This window comes from Neomonachus schauinslandi, chromosome 4, assembly GCF_002201575.2.
Source record: "Neomonachus schauinslandi chromosome 4, ASM220157v2, whole genome shotgun sequence".
NCBI lineage: Eukaryota > Metazoa > Chordata > Mammalia > Carnivora > Phocidae > Neomonachus > Neomonachus schauinslandi.
This window is the reverse complement of record NC_058406.1, coordinates 21347025-21374680: the sequence shown is the minus strand read 5'-3', so window position 1 is coordinate 21374680 and position 27656 is coordinate 21347025. Positions and strand designations below refer to the sequence as shown.

At 37.1% G+C, this 27656-nt stretch overlaps 1 protein-coding gene across 12 annotated transcripts in view; it reads right to left on the bottom strand.

The window, feature by feature from the left end:
- Window positions 1-27656, bottom strand: part of EPB41 (erythrocyte membrane protein band 4.1) — a 199330-nt gene that overhangs the window by 66491 nt on the left and 105183 nt on the right. For all 12 annotated transcript variants that reach the window (XM_044914445.1, XM_021684167.1, XM_044914446.1 and 9 more), the window contains exons 5-8: window positions 21418-21460; window positions 13922-13997; window positions 11161-11379; window positions 3263-3350 (exon numbers count right to left, since the gene is read on the bottom strand). In XM_044914445.1, coding sequence (XP_044770380.1) covers window positions 3263-3350; window positions 11161-11379; window positions 13922-13997; window positions 21418-21460 — 426 coding nt within the window. The remainder of the gene's footprint in view (window positions 1-3262; window positions 3351-11160; window positions 11380-13921; window positions 13998-21417; window positions 21461-27656) is intronic.

The window sequence follows — 27656 nt, the reverse complement described above, 5'->3', positions numbered from 1 at the left end:
CCATGGGACTATTGAGTCCATGTAAAAATGTTACCATACCACTGTGAGTGAACACCTGCTCTTTTCTTGTCCAAGAAACATGGATGTACACATCTTACCCACTGAAGGAACTAACTCCTAGAAGGAGCCATGAAGCCACCACAGCCACCCCTCAAAGCCACCATGAAATGTCACTGGGCTTGCACTTCTCCCATAAAACTGAGCCTCTGTATTCTCCAAAAAGGTGTTCCTTAATAATCCAAAAAGAGGGGCGCCTGGGTGGCTCAGATGGTTAAGCGTCTGCCTTCGGCTCAGGTCATGATCCCAGGGTCCTGGGATCAAGTCCCGCATCGGGCTCTCTGCTCCTTGGGAGCCTGCTTCTCCCTCTGCCTCTCTCTCTCTCTGTCTCTCATGAATAAATAAATAAAAATCTTTAAAAAAAAAAATAATAATCCAAAAAGAGACACTCATCTGCTTTTACCATGCCTGTCTGTATATGAAAATTCTAGGGTAAACGTTCATGTTCTCATTCTAAATATTCAAATCTGTCACTACCATAATCAGTAAATAATTACTATGGTGGCTACAGTAGCTACCTATGTCCTACACATGTAGCTTTAAGTCTGTAGGCCACATGACTTCTGGAGGCTAGGGCTGAGGATTATGTCTACTACCAAATATACATGCACAATTATATTTTTTTTATGATAATGTGGTCATTCATCCAAAATTCATAAGTAAAGGAGTTGACTCTATTCCTGTATAAACTCAGTATGAGAGAATCTCAGAGTCTTGTAATTATTGATGTTAAGTATATTAAATTATAAATATTATCCCAAAGTCAAGAAGGAACAGCAAGATAAAGCCACATTTCTATGCCTCCTTAGTAATTTTTAAAAATTAAATATATAATATTAATCATCTGTGTCTGCAAATAAGGAAAATAAATTTCACCTGAGTAAATCTCTACCAATGACTATGTAGATAGGTAATCAAAACACAGAGTTAAATGTTTCTTGACTATTCCTTTTCCCAAATTGAGTATAGAGAAACATGTTAGTGCTTATATGTGTTATGTACAAACACAACTGAGAGGTAAAAATTATTAACAGCTCTAACTCAATGACTATATAACTGAGAATTTCCCAGAAGATGCCCTCTTAAATTCTTAAAACCTGTGGCTTTCTCTCTCTCTTAATTATATGTTTTGGGAGAAACAATTTGCTTTACAACATTTGGGAAAGGAATATGCTGCTTGACTTCTTCATCTATTCCTGATAATTACTGCATCGACATCAGCCTACAGCAGGAATTGAGAAGCAAACCCGAACAATATCTGGTCTGATCTTTCTATCATCTACTTTAGAGATTCACAGAAGCACCCAGGCCAAAACAATCCAGAGCAACATTTTAAGAAAAACCACTAACATGTAATGAAATTTTATTAGATTTTTTTTTTTAAAGATTTTATTTATTTGACAGAGAGAGACACAGCGAGAGAGGGAACACAAGCAGGGGGAGTGGCAGAGGGAGAAGCAGGCTCCCCGCAGAGCAGGGACCCCGATGCGGACCTCGATCCCAGGACCCTGGGATCACGACCCGAGCTGAAGGCAGTCGCTCAACCAACTGAGCCACCCAGGCGCCCGAGATTTTATTAGATTTAACAGAATCTAAAGAAGGAAGAATCTTGGGCGCCTGGGTGGCTCAGTTGGTTAAGCGACTGCCTTCGGCTCAGGTCGTGATCCTGGAGTCCCGGGATCGAGTCCCGCATCGGGCTCCCTGCTCGGCAGGGAGTCTGCTTCTCCCTCTGACCCTCCCCCCTCTCATGTGCTTGCTCTCTCTCATTCTCTCTCTCTCAAATAAATAAAACCTTTAAAAAAAAAAAAAAAAGAAGGAAGAATCTTCAGATATCAGCTATTCAGGGTGGGAGAAGCATGAAAGTTTCTGTTAGTCCAATCACACAACAGATGTTTGAATGTCCTTTTTTCTAAATTCCTACCAAGCAATTATTTTACCTATCTTGGAATAGAAGGTAGTGAGCATTCTGTCACGGAGTTATTCCAGGTAGAATAACTGCTTGGTGGGAATTTGGAAAAAAGGACATTAAAACATCTAGTGTGTGACTGGACTAACAGGACCTTTCATGCTGTAGGCACGAAATAATTACTATGGTAGCTAGGGGCCCATTCCATCTTAGTAAAGCTCTGACTGTTCACAATTTGTCAAACTATGCTGAATGGTATTTCCCTGTAATTTCCATTTTACTAGCTCTAGCTTTATACCTGGAGCCATAGTAAAATCTCTACTTCACACAGCAATCCTTCAAATACACAAAGACAGGTTTTATGTCTTCCCTAAACTTTCTCTTCTAGGGGCTAAGTATCCCTATTCCTCTGCTTTCTCACTGGACATGGTTTTGAGTCCCCTCATCATACACCAGTGAACCTCACATCATCCCTTGAGCCCATTCCCTCACAAACTCCTCACACACACCCCCTTGCCACCCCCAGCCACTTCAGTAGGTGAAGATGAGAGAAGTCAAGCAATTTCCCTTAAGTTTATCCTGTTAGGTTGTATTAGGCAGAACTAGGATTAAAGCTTAAGTTTCCAATTCCCTGACCCAGTAGTTTCCAAATGAGCCACTGTGGTTCATCCCATGTGCATTAGAATCACCTGGAGAGCATGTGAAATTAGATTGCTGGGCTCCACCTGCAGCATTTCTGATTCAGTAAGTCTGGGATGGGGCCGGAAACGTGCATTTCTAACAAGTTCCTGGATGATGCTAAACGCTGATTAGGAGACCACACTTTGAGAACCACTACCTTAGGCCAATGGTTCTCAGATTCAGGTGTGAATGAGAGTAATTTACATGTTCATTCAAATTAGAGCTCTAGTGTCTTGTCCAAAGTAATTCAGTAAATCTGGGAGGATCTTGAGAATCTGCATATCTAATAAATGCCCCAGTGATTCTGATGTAGGTGACGCTGGTTGTGAAACATGCCTTGCTGCCACTTTATAGTTTCAAATGCATCTGCATTTTAGGAAAATATCACTTCTTCCACTCTAGGTGAAATATCTTTGATCCTTACAGGGGCTTCAATGTGAAATTTCATTCTGACAGTGGAACTGCAAAGGGGCAATTCAAATTAAACACTTCAAATTCTACCAAGAACTATCTCTTTTGAATGTTTTATAATACCCCAGATAAAAGCTGGCAACAAGTATTATATGACCCAGTTCTGATACATGTACATTAATAAAGGCCAAATATATCATTCATTACCTTTGCTTTATGAAGGTCAACACCATACATAGACAACTTTTTGGCATTCTCAAGAAATTCCAGGTCAGCTTGAGCTGGAGTCATGGACCTTTGGCAAAATAAAAATTAGAAGTTCAGGATCACAATGCCATCTTCTACAATAATAACATTTGTATATTAGTTGCACTTTATATATAAACACACAAATGTATATATTGTATATATATTGTATATATATATACACACATATATGTGTATACACACACACACACACACCAATATGTATATGGATATATTTCATAGTCCTGAAAGTAAAATATTAGGGAAAAGGATTCTTACCACTACCTGTGTCTAAATCATTGAAATATGTCTTAGTAAAAAGAGATCTTGGAGAAAAACAAAGTCACCAAAAAACTATTAGGAAAAAAAGGTTTTAAAAAATATCCTGCTAAACAATTTCCTTATAGCTGCCTCACCTCCATCAGCTCTACTCCTCCCTCTCCTCTCAGCCTTTTTCTCTAACACACACAAACTCCTCCTACTAATTTTTCTTGCCAAGGAGGTGACCAAATTAAATCCTCTGAGGGCATGGTACAATTTACAATATCCTCTTAGCTGCCTTTTTCTTTCCATACTCCTGAATTATTATGGAAATTAAACAGGAGGGCAGCTGAAGTTACTTAACTGGAGACTCTTAATGGAGGCAAGCTTGATGAAAAGAAATTTTCTGGTAACAGATGGTATCCTGCCCACTGATCTAAACAAAATAAATCGGTTAATAGAAGCATGTAGATAATGGGCTGCTTTCTCTGTTATTAAGATGTCTTCATTACTAGGCATATTTAGATTTGTTAGAATTTGTTAGAATTAGATTTGTTTGAAAACAATCAGTCTCACTGTCTAAATGTTCACTGTGATGATCCTTCCTTCTCCTTTATAACTTTCCCCACTCATGAGCTGTTATGTTGAGCTCTGAAGAAAAAGATATCACTCCTAATGCTGCACAATTCAGGCCAATCAGATATAACTTCATACTAGTAATAATGCTGCCACACCCCCAAAGAAAAATGGTGTACATGCCTGTTTCCCAGAGGACTGCCTTAAACTAAACAAAGCAGCCCAGTGGCCTATTCATTTAACAGAAGAAAGTCTCTTCTAAACCCATCTGTCTTTACTCTTATTAAAAAGAACAAAGCGTTCCTTGGAACAACAACCAAAATTTCAGGAGACAGTCTGCAGATTTGTTAATGACTCAACCCTCCCCAAATAAACTTTTTTTTCCTACAAGCACTAAATCATCACACCTGAGTTCTATTTAGTAGATCTGAACACACACAAAAAGGAGAATGGGGAAATTAACACATATGCAAATCTGTGTATTCTAGTCACTAAAAACATCTCAGGAATGGGGCGCCTGGGTGGCTCAGTGGATTGAGCCACCTATTCTTGGTTTCAGCCCAGGTCATGATCTCATGGTCGTGGGATCGAGCCCTGTGACCAGTTCTGCACTCAGCGTGGAGTCAGCTTGGGATTCTCACTCTGCCTCTGCCCCTTCTCTCTTTCAAATAAATAAAATCTTTTTTTAAAGCATCTCAGGAAAGTTTTATAGGGTTTTTTTTCCATATAAAGTTATATACTTTTCTAGTTAAGGTTACTCCCAATCATTTTATAGTTTTTGTTGTTGTTACTATTATCAATGACTTCAATTTTAGGATTTTGATGGTGGAATGGAGCTTGAAGATTATAGAATCCAACATTTCGATTTTGCTGATGAAGAAATAAGGCCTTGAGGGATCACATAGTCATGGGCAGTTGTGACTCTTAAGTTTAAGACAGCAGGCTTTAGTCAGGACTTTAAGTCACATTACTCACGCTGGAATCATGCCTCCTGCACCTAAGAGTGGTGACCTGGTGTCTCCCTCAATCCCCTAACTATAAAGTAAGATCCATGATAACACCTAATTCCAGAGAGTAGGATAGGCAATGACCTTTTTATGTTTGATGAATGAATGAATGTGACTATGTAGGATAATGAGATAATGGTTGTGAAACTGCTCTGCAAAATATGTTTATTATTATTGCAACTTTAGGTTTCTTTTTTAAAATTTTTTCAAGATTTATTTATTTGAGAGACAGAGTATGTGTGAGCAATGGGGGAGGGGCAGAAGGAGAGGCGAGAATCCCAAACAGATTCACTACTGAGTACGGAGCCGACACGGGGACTGATCCCACGATCCCAAGATCATGATCTGAGCTGAAATCAAGGGTCACCCATTCAACTGACTGAGCCACCCAGGCACCCCTGTAACTTTCAGTCTCTGATGACATTACAGGGAACATCTATACACAATTCATAAAAGAGAAAAATTTTGATCACCTGAACTTGAAGACACATTTTAAAACAATAAATGAGGCAATTGTGATAAAATCTTTTCTATAGTTACTCCTCCAATTCTAAGGGACATTAATGGGGTCAATTTAAATACAGATTTAAGTTTCAAACTATGTCATTTAAATGCTTCTCTAAGTAAGCATGCTTTAAAAATGTATTAAGGGCAGGAGCACCTGACTGGCTCAGTTGGAAGAGTACGTGACTCTTGATCTTGGAGTTGTGAGTTCAAGCCCCATGTTGGGTGGAGATTAATTAAATAACTATATATTTTTAAAAATAGATAGATAAAATTGTATTAAGGGCAGGTAATAAGATGAGATCTTTAACTTTATTTTTTTTTAAAGATTTTATTTATTTATTTGACAGAGAGAGACACAGCGAGAGAGGGAACACAAGCAGGGGGAGTGGGAGAGGGAGAAGCAGGCTTCCCGCTGAGCAGGGAGCCCGATGCGGGGCTCGATCCCAGGACCCTGGGATCATGACCTGAGCCGAAGGCAGACGCTTAACGACTGAGCCACCCAGGCGCCCCGAGATCTTTAACTTTAAAACTATGAATTTCCTTGTTAGTTGAAAATAATACTTATATTTGAAATTTGGCTGATGTTTGAAACATGCTTAAACTTAGAAGTTACCTACAATGCCAATAATTTTTTCCTCAACTACCTGAGAGCAAACTGTCAATCTGATGACCCATCACTCCCAACACTTTAATATGTAATTCCTATGAACAAGGACATTCTCCTATATAACCTCAATGCAACCATCAAAAGCAGGGAATAATTATTAATACATTACTGCTATCTAATCCTCAGACCCCACTCAAGTTTGGCCAGTTTTTTAAAAAATGTTCTGTACAGTAGAAAGGCCCAGTTTAGTTAGCATCATGAGTTTCATTTAGTTCATGTCTCTGGTCTTCTTCAGTCTGGAACAGTTCCTTAATCTTTCTTTGACTTTCATAATCTTGACCTTTTGAGAATTACAAGCCAGTTATTCTATAGAATGCACCTCAATTTGGGTCTAATGTTTCCCATGAGTTGATTCAGGTTTTGTATCTTTGACAGGAATGCACAGAAGTGGCTCCGTGTTCTCACTGCATCCTATCAGGTGGTAGGTACACAATTTCAATTTGTCCCTTCATGGATGATGTTTGTTTTGATCACTGATGTCTGCCAGGCTTCTCTTCTGTGAAATTCCTATTTATCTCTTTGTAATTAATAACCATATTGTGGGAATGTACTTTTTTTAAGATTTTATTTATTTATTTGTCAGAGAGAAAGAGTGGGAGAGCATAAGGAGGGGGAGCAGCAGACAGAGGGAGAAGGAGACTCCCCACAGAGCAGGGAACCCGATGCGGGACTCAATCCCAGGACCCTGGGATCATGACCTGAGCCAAAGGCAGATGCTTAACCAACTGAGCCACCCAGGCATCCCTGTGGGAATGTATTTTGAAACCTTCTGAATATCCTCTTCCTTACCAATTTCCAATTTACTCATTTATATCGGTATGGACTCATAGATTCTCATTTTTTTTTTAAAGATTTTATTTATTTATTTGAGAGAGAGAATGAGATAGAGAGAGCATGAGAGGGGGGAGGGTCAGAGGGAGAAGCAGACTCCCTGCTGAGCAGGGAGCCCGATGCGGGACTCGATCCTGGGACTCCAGGATCATGACCTGAGCCGAAGGCAGTCGCTTAACCAACTGAGCCACCCAGGCGCCCTAGATTCTCATTTTATTCAATGCAATATAATCAATTATTTTCCTTATTTATTTTAGTGCTTAAATTGGCCCAGATTTGGTCAGTAGGAGCCTCTCCAAGCTGGATTCTGTATCCTTCTGATCATTTCTGTCATTTTTTGAGCACTCCTTTCTCAAACCATGTAGAGTTAGAGTATGTTAGTATGCATGTACGTATGTATGTGTGTGTGACTATTTACACACCTGCCTATCTATCTATCTACCTAACTATCTATCTATCATTGGAAATCATGAGTTAGCATTGAAACCTCCAGTTTCAATGCAATACCACAGGGTTTCTCCCTCTTCATAATGTGAATCTCCCTTTACTGACAGTAAGAAACCTGACTCCCATCATCATCAATATATTGACTAATTTGATCAACACCTTGTATATAACCAATCTCTCACCGCTGCCAGTGACTCCTCCCCTACATGGATACCTTCCTCACCTTGACTGGACTCTGAACTCCCCCATGTGGGGCTGCTCCCCACCCAGGGATGCCCTCCTTACCTCACTCAAGTTCTGACTCCTGGTATTAGGCTACCCCTTTCATGGACATCTTCTTCACCCTGCTCAGGCTTCAATACCCTGTATCAGGTACCACCCCATGCGAAGGCCTCCACCCAATGCAGGCCTCACCCCCACATGGATGCCCTTCTCAATCTGCTCTGCCTCTGATAACTACCACCACATGCCCATACATGACTACCCTCTTTGTACTGCTTGAGCTCTGACTCCTAACGCCAGGCTGGCCCCCTACCCATGAATATTCTCACCACCCTGCTTAGACCCCAATATCCCCAGCCAGACTGCCTCTCTGCATGGATGACTATCTTGCTCTCCCCTACCTAATGGCAAAACAAAATTGTTTCAGGGGCGCCTGGGTGGCTCAGTCATTAAGCATCTGCCTTCGGCTCAGGTCATGATCCCAGGGTCCTGGGATCGAGCCCCGCTCAGGCTCTCTGCTCGGCGGGAAGCCTGCTTCTCCCTCTCCCACTCCCCCTGCTTGTGTTCCCTCTTTCGCTGTGTTTCTCTCTGTCAAATAAATAAAATTTTTTTAAAAAAAATTGTTTCAGGAAGATTTTTCTGATTATAAAAATCATACATTCATTGTATAAGCACATGGGGGGGAGAAAATCTCTCATAATCCCACTACCCACAGAACTGTACATGTAAATACAACACATATTTTACAAATTTAATACCACAAATTAAATTCAAATTATTTTCAACTTAAACTTTTAAAGATCAGGGTTTCTCCCAGATTTTCGAAGACTCTTGAAGTATAATAAACTAGCTAGGAAGACGTTAGATACCTCTAAGCCATTAAGAATTTATTCAGTACCACCCAATAATTTACTACTTGAAAGCTTACAAAAGTATCTAACCAGAGACATTTGGCACTGGTTAACTCTTGCTCATTAAAAAGAGAAGTTAAAACAAAGTTTCTCTGTATTTATTTTGAGCAAGTGGGGTCCGGATACAGAGCCATTCAGTGAGTTCCAACGTTATGTGACAGCCTCTTAATAATGTTTGTTACATCCCCTAATTAAGGACTGAGATTTCAAATAATTAAGTGGGGGACAACTGACAAGTTTACATACTTTCCTACTACCCATCAATGGAGGGCAATTAATTTTAAAGCTTAATTTGCTAGTATAAATTTACAGTGTTAATTATAACTTCAAAGTCTCTATCTGGGCAAAGGGCCACCAACCAAGGGTTCCATGTAAGCAGGCGGTCTTCTATTTATCTGAGAACAGGGTGGTATTTGCTTGTACTTTTCAATGCATAGTAAAATGCTTCTGCCTCAGCAGAAGTTTCTCTGGATTAGTTAAAATGCCATGTTGTTGGACATAATTAAATTTTCCATTTCGCTTTCTGTTTGTAAATGGTGCCAATCTTTCCAAAAAGGAGCAAGTAAATTCCAAGATGTCAGACCTCTACATTTTCTAGTCATGGAGATCCATTATTGCTTAATTTCTATCCATATACCTAAAAGAACATCAAATGGACCATATCCACCTGTCTTTTGAGATCATTTCACTTATTTGGGTTTAAATTCTGTTAAGTTCCAAAGAGTAGTTCTCTAAACCCAGATTCACATCCATCACTTGTAAAATGGGGTTAAGAATTATTATTCTAGCAAATACTCTCACTATATACTAGTCACCATGCAATGCACTTCACATTTTTAACAATCACAAGATTCACATCATTACCCTTATTTTTCAGATGAGAAAACTGAAGCTTAGAGAGCTTAAGTCATTTACTAAGAGTCAAAAAGTTAATAAGGAATGGAGTCTGAATTCAAAATATAACAGGCTGATTCCACAGCCCATTCTTCTATCTCACTGCCTAGCTCAGTGGTTATCAAACTTTTTGACCTTAGGATCCCTTCCCTCTCTTAACAATTATTGAGGTCTCCAAAGAACTTTTCTTTATGTGGGTTATATCTATCAATACTTACTACATTAGAAATTAAAACTAAGGCAATTTTTAAATACTTACTAAATCTTTAAAGAGTAACAATAAGCTCATATTTTAACATTCATAACTTTTTTGTGTGAAAAATAAAAATATTTTCCCAAAATGTAGTAAAAAAAAAAAAGTGACATTGTTTCACATATTTATAAATTTTTTAAATATCTGATTTTGAAGATATCTGGATTCTCCTAATTCAGACTAACATAACTCAGGGTACTACTAACTCAAGGCCAACATCAGATATTTACGTTAATAAGCTAAGGCAGCCTGTAAAATGTAGCGTTAGCAAGTCCCTCAAATAACCATGGGATGTATAGTAGGAAGAAACACAAATTATTCTGGCACTTTAATATTAGCTAACATTTACTGAATTTTGACAATGTGTAAGACACTGTATTAAGTTTTTCCACAGGGATGCCTGGGTGGCTCACTCAGTTAAGTATCTGCCTTCTGCTCAGGTCATGATCCCAGGGTCCTAGGATGGAGTCTCACATCGGGCTCCTCGCTCAGTGGGGAGCCTGCTTCTCCCTCTGCCTGCCACTCCCCCTGCTTGTGCTCCTGCTCGTTCTCTCTCTCTCTGACAAATAAATAAATAAAATCTTAAAAAAAAAAAGTTTTTCCACATAATACCTTTTCTAATCCCATCCATCACCCTATTTCCTCTGAGGAAATAAGTTCCATCAGACATATAAGGAACCTGAGGCTCAGAGAGGTTAAGTGAATAACTCAAGGTCACAAGGCCAGAACCAAGCAGAGCCAAGATCTCAACCCAGCTCAGTCTGACCATATGCCCTTGCTTTTGATCACTTTGTTATACCTTCCAACATCACTAATTATTTCCATGCAAAAAAGCATTGAATTCAATAAAGACTTTTCAAAATAACCTCAGGGGTTTCATGGGTCCTCTGGAGTCCATCCATGTACACAGATCCTAAGAACCCCTGCTTTAAGGATCTTAAAGTACTTAATTCAGCATAATAAGTTTAAAATCTAAGAAAAAAAAAGGTAAGGCAACAAGAGCTAACATTTACTGAGCACCTATTATGTGCCAGACACAGTGCTTAGTGATTTACATCTATTACCTCATTTAGTTTTCATCCTTCAACACAACACCTGTTACTCTGACGAGAAAACTGAGGTTTAGAGGGCTTAAGTGACTTGCTCAAAGTCGAACAATGGAGGGGCTTGAGCTGACTCTACAGCACCACATCCCCTCTAAAACAAACACTGAATCAAAACCAGGCCAACGGTTTAAACTTATTGCCAAAACAAACACAGAAAAAACCTGGAGACATATTTACCTGTATGACTTATGCAGTTCCATGACCTTCTCTTCAAGTTCCTTGGTCTGATTTGGGGCCAGTTTAAAATCACTAACATAATCGGCACCATGAAGTTCTGGGTCATAGTCTCCCAGCTCAGACTGGATGGTGTAAGAACCTAATAATGCTAAGGTGGCAAAGGAACAGGGCAGACGTCCCACAACTATATCCTGTCGAAGCTGAAGGCATAAATAATATCTACAGCCAAAAGAGAAAAAAATGTTACCATGTCAGCAACAACAAAAACAAAATACAGAGGAAGAGGAAGAAAAGGGGAGTGAGAGGGAGGGAAGGAGGGGGAAAAACAAGAGAGATTAAATAAATATGAAATAATATTAATAATTGTTCAATCTAGGTAGTGGTTATATGATTGTTCATCATACTATTATTTTTTCTTTTCCGTGTGTTTTAAAATTTTTCCATGTAAAACATTAAAAAAAACCAACAACCCTGTAACTATGTTGGACTCATATTTGGAAGGCAATTTAGAAAGAGGAAGTTGCTAAGAGAGTAGATCTTAAAAGTTCTCATCACCAGGAAAAACATTTTGTAATTATGTATGGTGATGGTTATGCACTAGACTTATTGTGGTGATCATTTCATAATACATGCAAATATCGAATCATTCTGTTATACACTTGAAATTAATACAATGGTATATGTCAATTATATATCAATAACAAAAAAGGAAGAAAGAAAAGAGGTAAAGTTGGGAAAAGTCTGAAGGAGGTAAGGAAATTAATATTTTATTGAGTACATTAAGTACCATATACATATAAATTATCTCACGTAATTTTCACAAAAAAACTTGTGAAGTGGGTATCATTACCAGATTACAGATAGGGAGGCAGCTTCAAAGACTAAGCTTGCTCAATGTCATATAGTAACAAAGGCTGTTTGGCTCCAAAACTGGACTCTTTCTATCATACTGCTTTGCCAAACGTGTAGATACTGTCCTTCATATATAACGATGACATTATTGACACATTTTTACTAGGGTATGAACAGTTTCAGTTCTTTTCCGGAACTTCAAGATGGGCTAAGCTGCATGTAGCCTTCCACACACTATCATATTGTAAGACTGATTCCACCCGTGTGCTAAATTACTGGGAATTCAAACTGGGCTTAAAACTGGTCAGTAGAACAAACTGAGTGCCCCTACATATGTTAGACACTCATCTCTATCAGTATCATGTTTACACCTATGATCCTGACCTCCTTAGCACTTTTTCTAGCTGAGTTGACCAATATAGACTGTTTTACCAAACAGGAAAGCTGGGAGATATGATGCAATTGAAAATTCCTGTATTGATTAGAATTATATCCTTGGTTTGACCATAACAAGATGTTGAATAATGTAGGTATCAACAATCGCTTTGGCTAACTATGATTAGTCACTACATACATATTTTTTTAAAAAAAGAGGAATGCCAACCAAATCACAAGGATCTTAAACTCCTCTAAAATGTAGGTAATTAGCAAAGAGTTTTAGGGACTTGTTTTGTTTTATACATAACCTCAATGAAGAAAGATGAATAAGAAGCAACACTAAGATACAAATATTACCTGAGAAAAAGAAATAACCAAAACAATTTTTTTTTCAGGCAGAGATGGCATGTCAACTTCAAGCATGTACTAAGGATTAACCAAAGAATAATTTTTTTAAAATTTCACCATACTTGACAATCAGACTTAGAGTTTACTTAGGCTATCCCCTCTGAGGTACAGAGACTGTATATTTGTCTGAAGTCAGATAGTGGACAGCAAAATCAGAATTAGAAAGCAGTTTCTCAGGGGCGCCTCGGTGGCTCAGTCGTTAAGCGTCTGCCTTCAGCTCAGATCATGATCCCAGCGTCCTGGGATTGAGCCCCGCATCGGGCTCCCTGCTCAGCAAGGAGCCTGCTTCTCCCTCCCCCACTCTCCCTGCTTGTGTTCCCTCTCTCACTGTGTCTCTCTCTGTCAAATAAATAAAATCTTAAAAAAAAAAAAAAGAAAGAAAGAAAGCAGTTTCTCAGCAACCAACAATTCCATTTAACAAACATTTGCCAAGCACCTACTATGTATAAGGATCCATGCAAGGTGTTATGGATATAAATATGTACAGTAGCATTCTGTCTAATATACTGCTTTTCCATTTTCTTTTTTTAAATTAGTATTTATATAGAACCCAATAAAGGCCACTTTCCTAAAATCAGGAAGTTGTTTTCAAAGGGTACAAGATTTATTTCATAAACTAAGTGGGCTTAAAAATTACTGAGGAAGATTCAGTTCGTGAGGTTTATGTACCTAATCATACACTTTAAAAGAGAGATAAGAAGAAATAATAACACACACACACACACGAAATAATAATAATTCAGATTTCAGCTTTTTTAATCCCTATAACAGAAAACATGGTAGGGAAGGAGTATTAAAAAGAGAAAGTACTAGAGCTATTTTATCACTTATATTTTTGTCTTGCCCTTTGGAGGGCGTGTGGTTTATAGGTGCCCTATACACAGCTTGGCATAGTACTCATGATAAGCAAAGTTAATTCCCCTGCCAATTTCCTCCAGGCATGTCACAGATATATGAGTCTTCTAGGCTCACTTATTTGCAAACCTGCCTTGAAGAGACCAGATGCTTTCCATCCTAAGTTTAAAAGCACTTCATTTTTCTTCAGTTCTAAATAGAAAAATTCCCAGAGCTTATGATAATGAGAATTACTTATTATATATTTAACTATTAATAAATTATTTACCTTGTTATATCTTCTGTTAACTGTGCTGGGTCAGGTGGATAAAACTTTACATTAAATGTGAAATTCCAGGGGACACCTGTAAAAGTAAACACAAAAAGAATTGTATGCTTATACCTAAGTTTCTGATTGTTAAAAGTACCTAAAATATTCAAAGTTTTCTCTTCCTGAGGTTTTTAAAATATTCTCATGCTTTGTGGAAAAAATTTGATTTTTATTAAAGAAAGAAAAAGTTATTTAGAAAAACTTAAGAGAGTTTGAAAGGGATTTTTTTCTCTTTGAGCTCTGTGTTAAGTATTTGATATAAAAAGCTTGATAACACCCAGAATTGGTGGGGAAAATAAACAATTATCTATTGTTGATATGAGTATAAATTGATACAACAACCATATCTAAGGAGAACAATTCGACCATATCTTTCAAAACATAAAACATATATATTCTTTCACCTCCCAATTCTATTTCCATAAATGTGTCTAACATATGCTTAAACGTGGTCAGAATGATATATGCATAAGATATTGTTTGTAATAGCAAATGTCTGGAGACAACCTAAATATATATTTATTTAGCAAGAGAAGATATATTTCCAAGATATAGTGTTAGGTGAAAAAAATATCAAGGTCAAGAACAGTGCACAGAGAAAGCAACCATAAGGGGCGCCTGGGTGGCTCAGTCGCTTAAATGCCCGACTCTTGGTTTCGGCTCAGATCATGATCTCAGGGTCGTGAGATGGAGCTCCTCATCAAGCTCTCGCTCAGCATGGAGTCTGCTTGGGATTCTCTCCCTCCGGAGTGACCCTCCCCTTGCTTGTGCTCCCTCTCTCTCTCAAATAAATAAAAATCTTTCAAAAACTAAAATTTAAATTTTAAAAAAGCAACCATGAAAGAAGTATATGTTAGGGTATGATTATATATGCATAGACAATCCCTGTAAGGATATATACTAAATCAGTTATAGTTGTTAGGAAGCTAGGAAGGGGAACTTTTAGAGAGGAAAATGAAGATGGGGAAAATAGGATGGAGACCTATTTTCACTGTATACGCTTTTATACCATTTGAATTTTGTACATATACTACTTATTAGATATAAACATGTAACTTTTTTTTATTTTTTTATTTTTTTTTAAAGATTTTATTTATTTATTTGAGAGAGAGAGAATGAGAGAGAGAGCACATGAGAGGGGGGAGGGTCAGAGGACGAAGCAGACTCCCTGCCGAGCAGGGAGCCTGATGTGGGACTCGATCCCGGGACTCCAGGATCATGACCTGAGCCGAAGGCAGTCGCCCAACCAACTGAGCCACCCAGGCGCCCCTAAACATGTAACTTTTTTAAAGGATAATCTTTGTCTCCTCCCACTAAAATGCAAATTACTGAGCATAAAAACTTTTTTTCTGTTTTATTTGGTGTGTATCCCTAGTGTCCAAAACAATGCTTGGTAGATCATAGATGCTCAAGAAATATTTGTTGAGTGAATGAATGAAATAAAGTAACTGATCTCACAGCATTGTTGTGAAGGTCATATGAGGATGCTACAGCTCCAGGGGGAAAAAAAAAGGTACTAATATATTAAAACTATCCATTAATCCAGATCCACCAATGACCTTATGTTACTACACCTAATCAAATGAAAACAAACCAAAAAACCCCTGTATTCTGGTTCAATTTTTCTCTCCATTTAACCCAAAACAAGGAAGTTTAACTGTATTAGAAATAACCACATCTAAACAGAAATGTCCCAATTATTAACTTTTACTTTTGTTAATAGCAATTTTAAGAAGAGGAACCCAAATTTTCAGTTCCTATTCTTTTCCATGTAAGAGATACAAGTTTGGCATGTTGCTAGTGAAGATACTCAGGTTCACTGCAAGCTAGCTCAGGGTTCAATGCAATAGAGACTAAAAAAGTTAATCACTTGGAATTAAAAAAATTTTAAAGTTAAGCTTTAGTTAGTGACGGTCTCTAGAATAGGATACATATAATTAGTAATACCTTATGGAGAATATTTAGTGGGGGAGAAAAAAAAGTGGCTGGAAAAGCTCTAAAAAATCTTAACATTAAAATTTCTGCTCTCTTGGGGCGCCTGGGTGGCTCAGTCGTTAAGTGTCTGCCTTCAGCTCAGGTCATGATCCCAGGGTCCTGGGATCAAGCCCCACATCAGGCTCCCTACTCAGTGGGAAGCCTGCTGCTCCCTCTCCCATTTCCCCTGCTTGTGTTCCCTCTCTCGCTGTCAAATAAATAAAAAATCTTTAAAATTTTTTTAAAAATAAAAAATAAATAAAATTTCTGCCCTCTTGGGATGCCTGGGTGGCTCAGTCAGTTAAGCGTCTGCCTTCGGCTCAGGTCTTGATCCCAGGGTCCTGGGATCGAGTCCCACACTGGGCTCCTTGCTCAGGAGGGAACCTGCTTCTCCCTCTGCCTGCCGTTCCCTTGCTTGTGCATGCTCTATCTCTCTCTCTGACAAATAAATAAATAAAATCTTAAAACAAAAAATGTTTACTTTAAAAAAAAAAATTCTGGCCTCTAACTCAGCAACACTTCAATGACATTCCCACCAAAGTGCATAACCTGAAGATTCATGTGCCATGAAGAAATATCAGACATCCTCAAAGTGACCACTTATAAAATAATGAGGCTGGACTCTTCAAAACTTTCAATGTTATAAAATACTTTAAAGACTCAGGAACTGTTCCAAATCAAAAAAACTAAAGAGATGTGCCAACTAAATGCAAAATATCACCGGAGATTTTCTTTTGCTATAAAGAATATTACTGGAACAACTGATTAGATCTGTAGGTTACAGTATTGCTTCAATGTTAATTTCCTTCTTTTAATAACTGTATTATAGCTATATAAGAAAATTCCTAGTTTTTAGGATATTTTAGGGGTAGGGAGATATCATGACTGCAACTTATTTTCTTTTTTATTGAAGTGAAATTCACATATTAACCATTTTAAAGTATATGATTCAGTATATTTAGTGTACAATTCAGTGGCATTTAGTACATTCATAATGCTGTACAACCATCATCACTATCTAGTTTCAAAACCTTTTCTTTCTTTCTTTTTTTCCAAAACCTTTTCACCACTCCCAAAGGAAACTCTGTATCCATTAAGCAGTCACTCCCTCACTGTCCGTACCCCCACCACCTCCAACACTTGGCAACCACTAATCTGTTTTATTTCTGTGGATCTACATATTCTGGATATCATATAAATAGAATCATATATGACCTTAAACATTTGGCTACTTTCACTTAGCATAATGTTTTCACTGTTCATCTATACAGTAGCATGTATCAGTATTTCTTTCCTTTTTAAGGCTGAATAATATTCCACTGTATGTATATATCACATTTTGCTTACCCATTATTGGGTAATGGGCATTGGGTTGATGGACATTGGGTTGTTTCTCCCTTTTGTTTATTGTGAATAATGTTGCTATGATGCAACTTTAAAATGGTTAGAAAAAAACCTCTGTGTATATGTGTGTGTGTGACTGTATAGATAAAGAGAAAAGAAGAAAAAGCAAATGTAGTAAAATATTAACATTTGAGGAATCTGAGTAAAGGATATTCAGGAATTCTTTGTAGCATTCTTTCAATTTTCTGTTAAGTCTGAAATTATGTCAAGAAATATTTTAAATTAATAATTGAAAAAAATTCCTGCCTTCTGAGGACACAGGAAACTAGGAATTCTCATTTACTGCTACTGGTGGGGAGGTAAACTGTTACAATCAACGTAAAAGAGAGCAATTTGGCAATATCTGGTAAAACATACCCTATAATCTAGCAATTCCACTTACAGGTATACATCCTCGATCAAGTGTTTTTTTAAACTGTGGATCATGATCCATTGTGAAGTCAGTTTAGTAGGTCAAAAACAGCATTTTAAACAATGAAACAGAATACAAACAAACAAAAAAAAATTAGAGGATATCCCTCAGAGTAAAGATTAAGAATCGTTTTGTGAAATTTTCTTTTCAACTGAGATGAATTTCAAAAATCATGTTGAGTAAGAAAACCAAATCATAAATGATTAACTATTAAATAATTAAATTTATATGATGTTCAAAAGGTAAAACAATATTTTTAGGTATACGTTCATAGGTAACAAAAACTACTTAAAAATACAATGAGATCATTAACATAAAATTCAGGACAGTTGTGACGCCTGCAGGGAAAGGAGAGGAAGACACATTTATAAGGTGTACACCTGGACTAGAGAATTTTTTAAACATAATTTGTGTATGTTATATATCTGTATTGTCCGGTATATATAGAAGGTATAAGGATTCCTTCCTTCCTTCCTTCCTTCCTTCCTTCCTCCCTCCCTCCCTCCCTCCCTTCTTTCCCTTCCTTTTTTGAAGGTATAAGGACTTCTTGCTTTTGCTCTGCACTATTACAGAAAGGGGTAGACATGGATAGCCACATTGAGTAGGGGAGATCTCTCTTATTCACAACCAAGGGAATTAAGCTGGGAGGAAAGAGAGAGATTGATAAACCTCCAAAAGAGGTTCAAATGAATAAATGGGTCTGAGGGAAATTTCAGAAAAACAGACAAAGCAATACTATCTATGGTATATAGGTATGGATATATAAGAAAAAACACAAAAACATGGACTGAATCACCCAAATTCATGAAAATAGATTTCAATGGCTAGGGAGAAAAGAGGACAGGACTAGGAGGAAAACGAAAAAGATAAAACTTACCGGTACTGTTCTATTTTAAATTTAAAATGTTAACACATGTTAATTCTGGGTGATGTGTACATGGGTTATTTGTTACATTAGCCTCCATACTTTTCTGTATGTTTTTAATATGGAAAAAAATCCTCCTACTGAATATCTATTTCAATTTTAGATATTCATATTTTTTTATTCTACTTCTAGGAACTTACCTACAGGAACATATATATGTATGCACTTATATAAGTGAACTTAAACTTATATAAACGCTCACTGCAACCTTGTTTGTAACAGCAAACTATTGAGAATAACCCAAAATGGCCATCAAAATGACTGCTTATATATATTGTGCTACAACTATGTCATCAAGAAAATTTTTAAACAAATTTATATGTGTTGATATGAAGAATACTCCAAATTATGTTAAATAAAAATATCGGTTGCATATTTATATTAAATACATATAAAACATGCCTATTAAATACATATTTCTGTAAATGTACATAGTAAAATATAATATGCATGTAAAACATATATGTATTAAATACATATTTATATTAAAATATGTGTATGTCTATGTCCACTCAGAACATCTCTGGAAAGAACCCAAGGAATTAAAGGATGGGGTAGAAGGGCGATTTACCTTGCATTAGATTCATCTGTATCTTTTAATTTTATTCCACATATTTATATCACCTATTTAAACAAATTTTTAACTATATATAGCATAATAAATAATGCATAGATAATATAATACATAACAATGTACAACAGTCCCCCCTTATCCATGTTTTCACTTTCCCATGGTCAACCATGATCTGGATGCAGATGATCCTCCTGATATACGGTCAGAAGATCAATAGTAGCCTAAGTCTAGGTCACAAGGCCTGTGTCATTCACCTCCCTTCGTCTCATCACAAAGGCATTTCATCACATCACATTATCATAGGAAGGGTGAGTACAGTCCAATAAGATATTTTGAGAGAGAGACCACACTCATATAACTTTTATTACAGTATACTGTTATAATTGTTCTATTTTATTATTAGTTATTGTTGTTAATCTCTTACTGTGCCTAATTTATAAATTAAACTTTATCAAGATACATATGTATAAGAAAAAACACAGTATATATAGGGTTTGGTACTATCTACAATTTCAGGCATCCACTGGGGGACCTGGAACGTATCTCCTATGGACTTGGGGGGACAAGAATACTATACAGCATAATTCTATTTTTGAAAGGCAAAACTTACATATGCCTAGAAAAAATCTTGTAGCTTATACCAACTTAACAGTAATTGTATCTAGATGATAGAATTTAGGGGCCTTTTACTTTTTTTATGATATATTTCCCTAATGTTTAAATTTTTCACAATGGGTAAATATTACGTGTGTGACAAAAAATATTTTTTTTAAAAAACAAAATCTTTGCAATAGATAAATGTCGATCTTCTCTTTGGCTTAATGAAATGTTTACATTTTGATTCCCTATTTAAGTTTGTGCTACAGACAAGGTTTTCCTTTCCCATGTTAAAGGAAGGGTTTTTATTATTTTGTAAATTTTTTTTAAATGACAAACACTGGTTCTTTTTCTTAGCAAGATTTTTTTCTATAGCTAGAAATTCTATCTAGAGATCATTATATCTATATATATAGATATAGATAATTATACCTAGAGATATAATCTACTAGATATTCTTCTCCATTCATCATAAATTCTGCTTTAACTTTTCTTCCTAACCAGTCTTCTTGTATAATCATTTGTTCCTGAGTAATACTGAATATTAAAAGAATTTTCATTGAAAGGGACTTGGAGTTATGTTTTTCTTGTCATGCCTCAAATATTCCAAAAATGTATTGCTCTTACTTGCATTTTATTCTTTTTTTTTTTTGCTCTGCCTTGGATTTTAAAACATTTTATAGGCAAAGAACAAATATGGAGAGTTGCCAGTCCAAAGGAATATTTTGTTTTTCTATCTCAAGGAATATAAACTATAAATATGTCTAAAAGAAAACATTTCACTACAGGAAGATTGTTTTCTAAATTTGTTTTCAGGTGATAGTTAAAACTTACTAACCATGATGAATAACCTCTATTGCAGTTCCTAAAAGTTTCCTTAAAAATAAACCAAAAAGACATTTAGTTGTAAACAAGAGAAAAAGAGTCTCTATCCCTTAGCTAGCCCTTTGGGCCTGGAGCTACAAAATACTAATATACACTTTATTCGACCTAGAAATATTTATCTCAGGAGAGCCGTCTGAGCAGGGGTACAACAGTAATACATACTAAAGGGCTTGGCGTTAGGAGAAAAGTCACAATGTCAGAGGGCCATTGGCAAGGAAATTTCATTTTTCTACTAACAGAAGAACTGTTTGGAAGATTGTTGAAAATGGACAAAAAGAACTACAGAGAAGAAAACATGAAGAAGGTTAGAATGCAACAGTCCAGAACAATTTAAAAGGACCAGGACCAGGCAGCAAACCCCTTTGAGAACTGACTCCCATATCCTTTTTCTCTTCTCATCTTTGTTCTTCTCAAACTTGTTTTTCTCAACCATTCCAATCTTCTCCAATTTTGCCTAGTTGTAAAGAAAAAAAATCAAGATCTGACCTACATCTCAATCGTGTCCACCTCTGTTGTATCTTTCTATCATGGAATCTCCTCCTTCCAAGGGAAGGCTTTATCTCAATTTCAGAGCCACCTGCCATAGCCAGGATTCTAAAGTGACTCATAGCCAGAAAATGGGTGAAAATCCTCTGACCTACTAAAAAAAAGAAAGAACTATAAGAAGGGCTAGATTCACTTACCACGAACTTGCTTTTTTATTTCTTTGGCAGAATCCAGCCATGTCTGTAAAAAGAAGAAAAGGCATTCACACACAGCTCCAAAACACACAAAGCACAGAGTGCCAGAGCAGGATTACTGGACATTTTCGAATAGATTCTCTAGGTCAATCTATATTTCTGATATTCTCTGCATTAATTTCACACAGCATAGTAAATGTGAGCAGAGAAATAGGGGGCCAGATGGTTAGGACTGAATCCTAACTCCACTACTTCCTAGCTGAGTGATTTTAGGCATCTCTGGATCTGTTTTCTCATCTACTAGAGGAAATTAAAATGAGATACTAGTATAGTAGTAGGGCCTATCTCATAGACTTATTGTGAAAATTAAATGAGCTAATACATGTAAAGCTTTTAGTAAAGAAGAAATGCTAAATAAGCACTTGCTATTTTTATCATTCCGTAAAGAGTAGTAGAGATATAACCAGGATTAATTAACGTCACCCATATCTTATTTTTCCCTCCAACTCTGACCTCCAATCTCATTTAAGTTTTCTATGTCAACACAGCATCTGGTACATGGTTCATGCTCAGTTAATATTTACTGGATGAGTGATTATGTTGTTTTCCCTGACTACTCTTGCCCACGCTAATCTCTCCTTTTACTGTTCTCCAACCCCACTCAGAGTCTACACATCATTAGGGCAGGATTCCTCAATTCATGGTGGACCATGAAAAATAATGGCACTTGGAAAGAGCCTCACCATTAACATCTTTTGCAGGCTCCTTGGGAAATGTTCGAAGACAGAAATTTCTAAATTAAATTGTTTAAAATATTTTTATTGATATGAGACATACAGAAACATACCTAAAACATAAGTATATAGACAATAACTTATCAAAGTGAACACATGAGTTTAACATTGTCAGAACCCAGGAGCCTCTCTCCTGCTTCCTCCCAATACTTCTCCATACCCTCCTCCAAAAGGTTTAAAACTGAATTTTAGTGATATTTAGAGTAAAGTATCCCCTCCTCGCCCTCTCTCAAAGACAAAAGGCACAAGGTTACCATTCTATCTGCCCTGCCCAAGAAATGAACTTGAATTCCACAACCTCATATTTGATTATATACTACTTTAACTGTTTTATAAAGGTAGTCTTCACAGCAGACAATAAACACAAGAGTGAGGATTAATTTCCTTTTCTGTCCCCTTTCTCCACAATTAACACAGAAGATTAAGAAATGTGTTAAAAATATACCACTTAATATAAAATTATTCCTTAGAATAAAAACTAAGCACACACTTGTTTAAGCCCTGTCAGAAAGGCAGTAACTCTCATTTCTCATTATGATTAAAGAACTTTAAGTTGTTACAGGTCCAAAGGCAAAGGAAGACTTCAAAAAGTCCAATTAATAAGTTTCGTAGAACCTCTGAGAATCGTCATTTATACCATGCAACCCAGAACTCTAAACAAAGACTACTTTTTACCACTTTGGAATGAAACATCTCTCACCATAATGAGGCAACTCTATATTTTCCACTATTTTTTAAGAGAAATCTCCCAAGGTAAGCTCAAGCTGCCAAGTTTCTTACAGGGATTTTTCAGCCATTCTATGACTCTGGAGCTAGAATTCCCACCAATTTGACATAAGGAGGGCAAGCCCAGATTTGTGTCAATCACATGTGACTCCAAGGTATCAGTGACGTTATAGAACAAATTATTATTGCTTCAGTACCTAGACCTCCAAATCCAAATAAAAAACAATGTGTACAAGATAATAAAAATCAATGTGTACAAGAATAGGTACTTTTATGCTCAATTTAAATGATTCAATTCACAGCATTTTATTTAGCCAACAAATATTTGAGGAGTAACCCCATGTGCTAGGCACTGAAGTTTCAAAAAAGGATTTAAAAATCGTACTTGTCCTCAATGAGCTGTCAGTCTAATGGAAGAGGTGAATAGTGAACAACTGATTTTTTGTTCTAAGTGTGAAAATGATAATTATAGTAATGTGTGAGAGTGCTTTGATGAGGGTGTTCTAGGAGCACAGAGGAGGTGCACCAAAATGGACTGGGGAGAAGAGGCATTTAGGAAATGTTTCTCAAGAGAATGTTTGGGAGACCTAAGCCGCGTCTTCATGGACAAACAAGAGTTAGCCAGGCAAAACAGAAGAGGGAATAAATAAAAAGGCACAGGGTATAAGAGAACATGTCTCAGTTGTGACATATAGGTGAGCACAGCTGGAACACAGAGGTGAGGAGGGGAGATACAGAACGGAAGAGAATGGTAAGAGTCAGATCGGGGGGACACAGTATTTCACAGTAAGAAACTCCGACTTTTTCAAGTTCCAGGCAAGGGGGAGCCATTGAAGGATTTAAAATAAAGGAGTGACATGAATTAGAGGAAGCAGGACTATAGAAAGGGAGACCAAATGAGGGGTTGCTGTTGAGAATGATAATTGTGGTACAGGAGAAAATAATGGTTATGGGTACAGGCTTTGAAGTCAGATAGTCTTGAGTTCTAATCCTGGCTCAACCTCTCTATGATTTACTAGCTGTGTAACCTTATATAAGATCATCTAAGTCTTAATTGTCTCATATATAAAATTGGGATAAAACTACCCTCCTCGGGGTGCCTGGGTGGCTCAGTCAGTTGGGTGTCCAACTCTTGGTTTCAGCTCAGGTCATGACCTTGGGGTCCTGGAATCAAGCCCCATGCTGAGCTCCCCACTCAGCATGGAGTCTGCTTGAGGATTCTCTCTCCTTCTCCCCTCCCTCCACACTCTCTCTCAAATAAATAAGTAAATCCTTTTTTAGAAAACCTACTCTCTTCACAGAGTTTTTATGGATTAAATTATTTGATGTATATAAAAAGCACATAAGCCACACTCAATAAATTGTGCTGATACTAATCATCAAAAGGGCTTGACAGGATGAAGTCTATGGGACAGAAAAGAAATATGTGCATTAAAAGACATATACCAGAATGTTCCAACAGCAGTATTCTTAAAAGCCCAAACTATATACAAGCCAAACATCCATCAATAGTAGAATACATAAAGTGTGGTATAGTCAAACAATGAACTTTTTTTTAAGAATTTATATTTTTTAATTTATTTTTGAAGATTTTATTTATTTATTTGACAGAGAGACAGATAGCGAGAGAGGGAACACAAGCAGGGGGAGTGGGAGAAGGAGAACAGGTTTCCCGCGGAGCAGGGAGCCCGATGCGGGGCTGGATCCCAGGATCCTTGGATCATGACCTGAGCCGAAGGCAGACGCTTAATGACTAAGCCACCCAGGCGCCCCTCAAACAATGAACTTTTATACAGAAATGAGAATGAATGATCTACTGTTACAACATGGATGAATCTCAAAAACACAATACTGAACAAAATAAAAGCAGCCAGACCTAAGAGAACATATGTATGATTTCATTTTTACAATACAGTTTAAAAACAAGCAAAGCTAACTGACGGTAATAGATGTCAGGAAGACATCTGTTACTTTTACCGGGTGGGGTAGGAGTAATGATTGTTAGGGGATGGAGGAAGTGACTGGGAGGGGGCACAAAAGGAGATTCTGGAGTCCTGGTAATGTTTATTTTCTTAATCTTGGGGGTATTTACAGATGTGTTCACTTTGTAAAAGTTCTCTGAAATACGCATGTATGATTTACACACTTTCCTGTATTATGTTAGACTAATAAACAGTGAGGAAGTAGAGATAGTTATATGTAAACCAATTTCTCAAGAGAATGGTTTTGAAGGAGAGGTGAAAGAGAGGGTTATAGCTAGGGGAAAAAGATAGGAATTAACTTATAAAATAACAAAATATTGAGAGGACAAAAGTTATAGAACTGTATCTTATCGGGGTCTTTTTTTTTAAGATTTTATTTATTTATTTGAGAAAGAGAGCATGAGAGAGAGAGTACACACGAGCAGCGAGCCCGATGCGGGACTTGATCCAAGGGACCCTGGGATCATGACCTGGGCCAAAGACGGGCACTTAACCAACTGAGCCACTCAGGCACCCATCTTATTAGGGTTCTTAAGATGTCCCCCAAATAGCAAGTCTGGATAATCTTCTGGTTTCTATTTGAATACCTTCAGTTGCAAGGATTCCCTTTATTTATTTATTTTTTTAAGGATTCCCTTTTAAGGGTCCATTTTGCCGATCATTTCTTGTGAGTTAAATAAATTAACACTTTATTTATTAAATTAACATTTTAAACAGAATTTAAATTGTGCTTTAAAAAGTATCACATTCTTCTTGAGCTTAAAAAATGTTTTGAAATAATAGAGATGAATAACAGTAATAGCCTGAAACAGATCTCTATTCATTCAACTGAAGAATTACAGGTCTCACATGTACTCTCCTACTTTAAAACACCTTCTCACATGTTGTCCCTTTCACTTGGAATACTCTATCCCAATTTCTTCACCTGGAAGATTCTTGACTATCTCTTATAATTCAGATCTTATGTTACCTTCGCAGAAAACCCTTTCTTTGTGGGTGCCCATCTTACTGCTGCCCCCTCATCAGTCTGGGAGCTTCCTGAGCAAAGAGACTATGTCTTTTATAGCTCTGCCTGGCACAAGGCACATGCTGTCTACTCAATAAATGTTTGATGAATAAATGAATAAACAAATGAAAAATGCTACTGAAATAAACCAGTATAGAGATGATAAAGTTTCAACTAAGGCAATGTCACTTAAGTAAGTAAAATGACTAGGAACTTTTCATATCTTTTGTGGCAATATAACCTTAGGTCATAAAGTTTTAAGAAAAAACCCTAAGAAAGGACATGCCCTGAGTTGGCCATCAGCTACCTTTATCTGGAGGTCCTAAAACCTTGCACATACATATAAGTGATCTAGACAAATCCTTGTCTTTTTTTTTTTTTTAAGATTTTATTTATTTATTTGACAGAGAGAGACACAGCGAGAGCAGGAACACAAGCAGGGGAAGTGGGAGAGGGAGAAGCAGGCTTCCCGATGAGCAGGGAGCCTGATGCGGGGCTCCATCCCAGGACCCTGGGATCATGACCTGAGCCAAACGCAGACGCTTAACGACTGAGCCACCCAGGCGCCCCTCCTTGTCTTTTGAGGTAAAAGGATTATCTATAAGCTCCACAAGTCTGTCTTCCTTAACTTGAGGAATAACCATTGTTTATGCTTCTGTTAGTATGCTGACTTCAAATCACTGCTCCAAGATGTTTGTAGAAACTCTATAGCACAGTAATTCTAGGTCTGACTCTTTAAGTGTTAAAAAAGCCACATTTAAATCCACTAGAGATGTCAAACCAAATCTTTGGAGCAAAAGACAAGATCCCAAATACAGCCTCCTACTCTGCAAGTATGTTTATAAAATTCATCTTAGTCTTTCTGATTTGCCAGACAATAAAGAAACAAACATTATCAGTACTTGCTTCAAAGCTAGTCGTGAATCAATTTAAAACAATCCATCCTTTCAGATGACTATAAGTTAAATGCCTCACACTATGGATTTAATATTCACTCAAGTGGTGTTTGCTATTTGCCTTTGCAAGGTGAAAGAAAGACCCTCCTGGCTATGACTGATGACCTATTCAGAGTTAAAAATTTGACTCCTAAGGTAAGAAAATTCATCCATACAGAAAATGAAAGAAAAGAGACAGAGGACCATATGCCATTGAACTGAATGAACTCCTCATTTAAAATTCTCAGTATTTACCAAAAGAGCTCAAGATTTTTGCTTAGGGAGGGAATTTGGGGGGGAGGGGGTAAGAATTAATGTGGGTGACATTTCTCCAAGGAAAAATATCCGATTCATTCATAAACAACTAAGCAGGAATAAAACGTAGGAAACAACTACTTAACTCATATAACTTTGATTCATAGTGGTAATAAATGTCTCATGGGGCTACAGAAGTTTGCTTCTAACTGCCTTTCCTCTTCTCTAGCCAGACTTAGTCTGGCAATAGGCCTGTTAATTATGTAGTCAGTAGGGAAAGAGAGTAAAGCAAGCCATTCCATGTGAGGAAAAAGTCAATTCAATTAACTTTCCTCCCTGCTAAAGGTACCCAATTGTCTACAAACAATCCAGAAGTTCTTAAGGAGAGAACTTACATATACAAAGGACAAATCTTTACACACAAAAAAAGATGACAGACAACAGACTGGGACTGGAAAGAGGATAGTCATCTCTGTTTGTATTATGGTTCACATTTTTTCCCCACAATTTGAGAAATGTTAAAAAGAAAACCATAAGCCCAAAA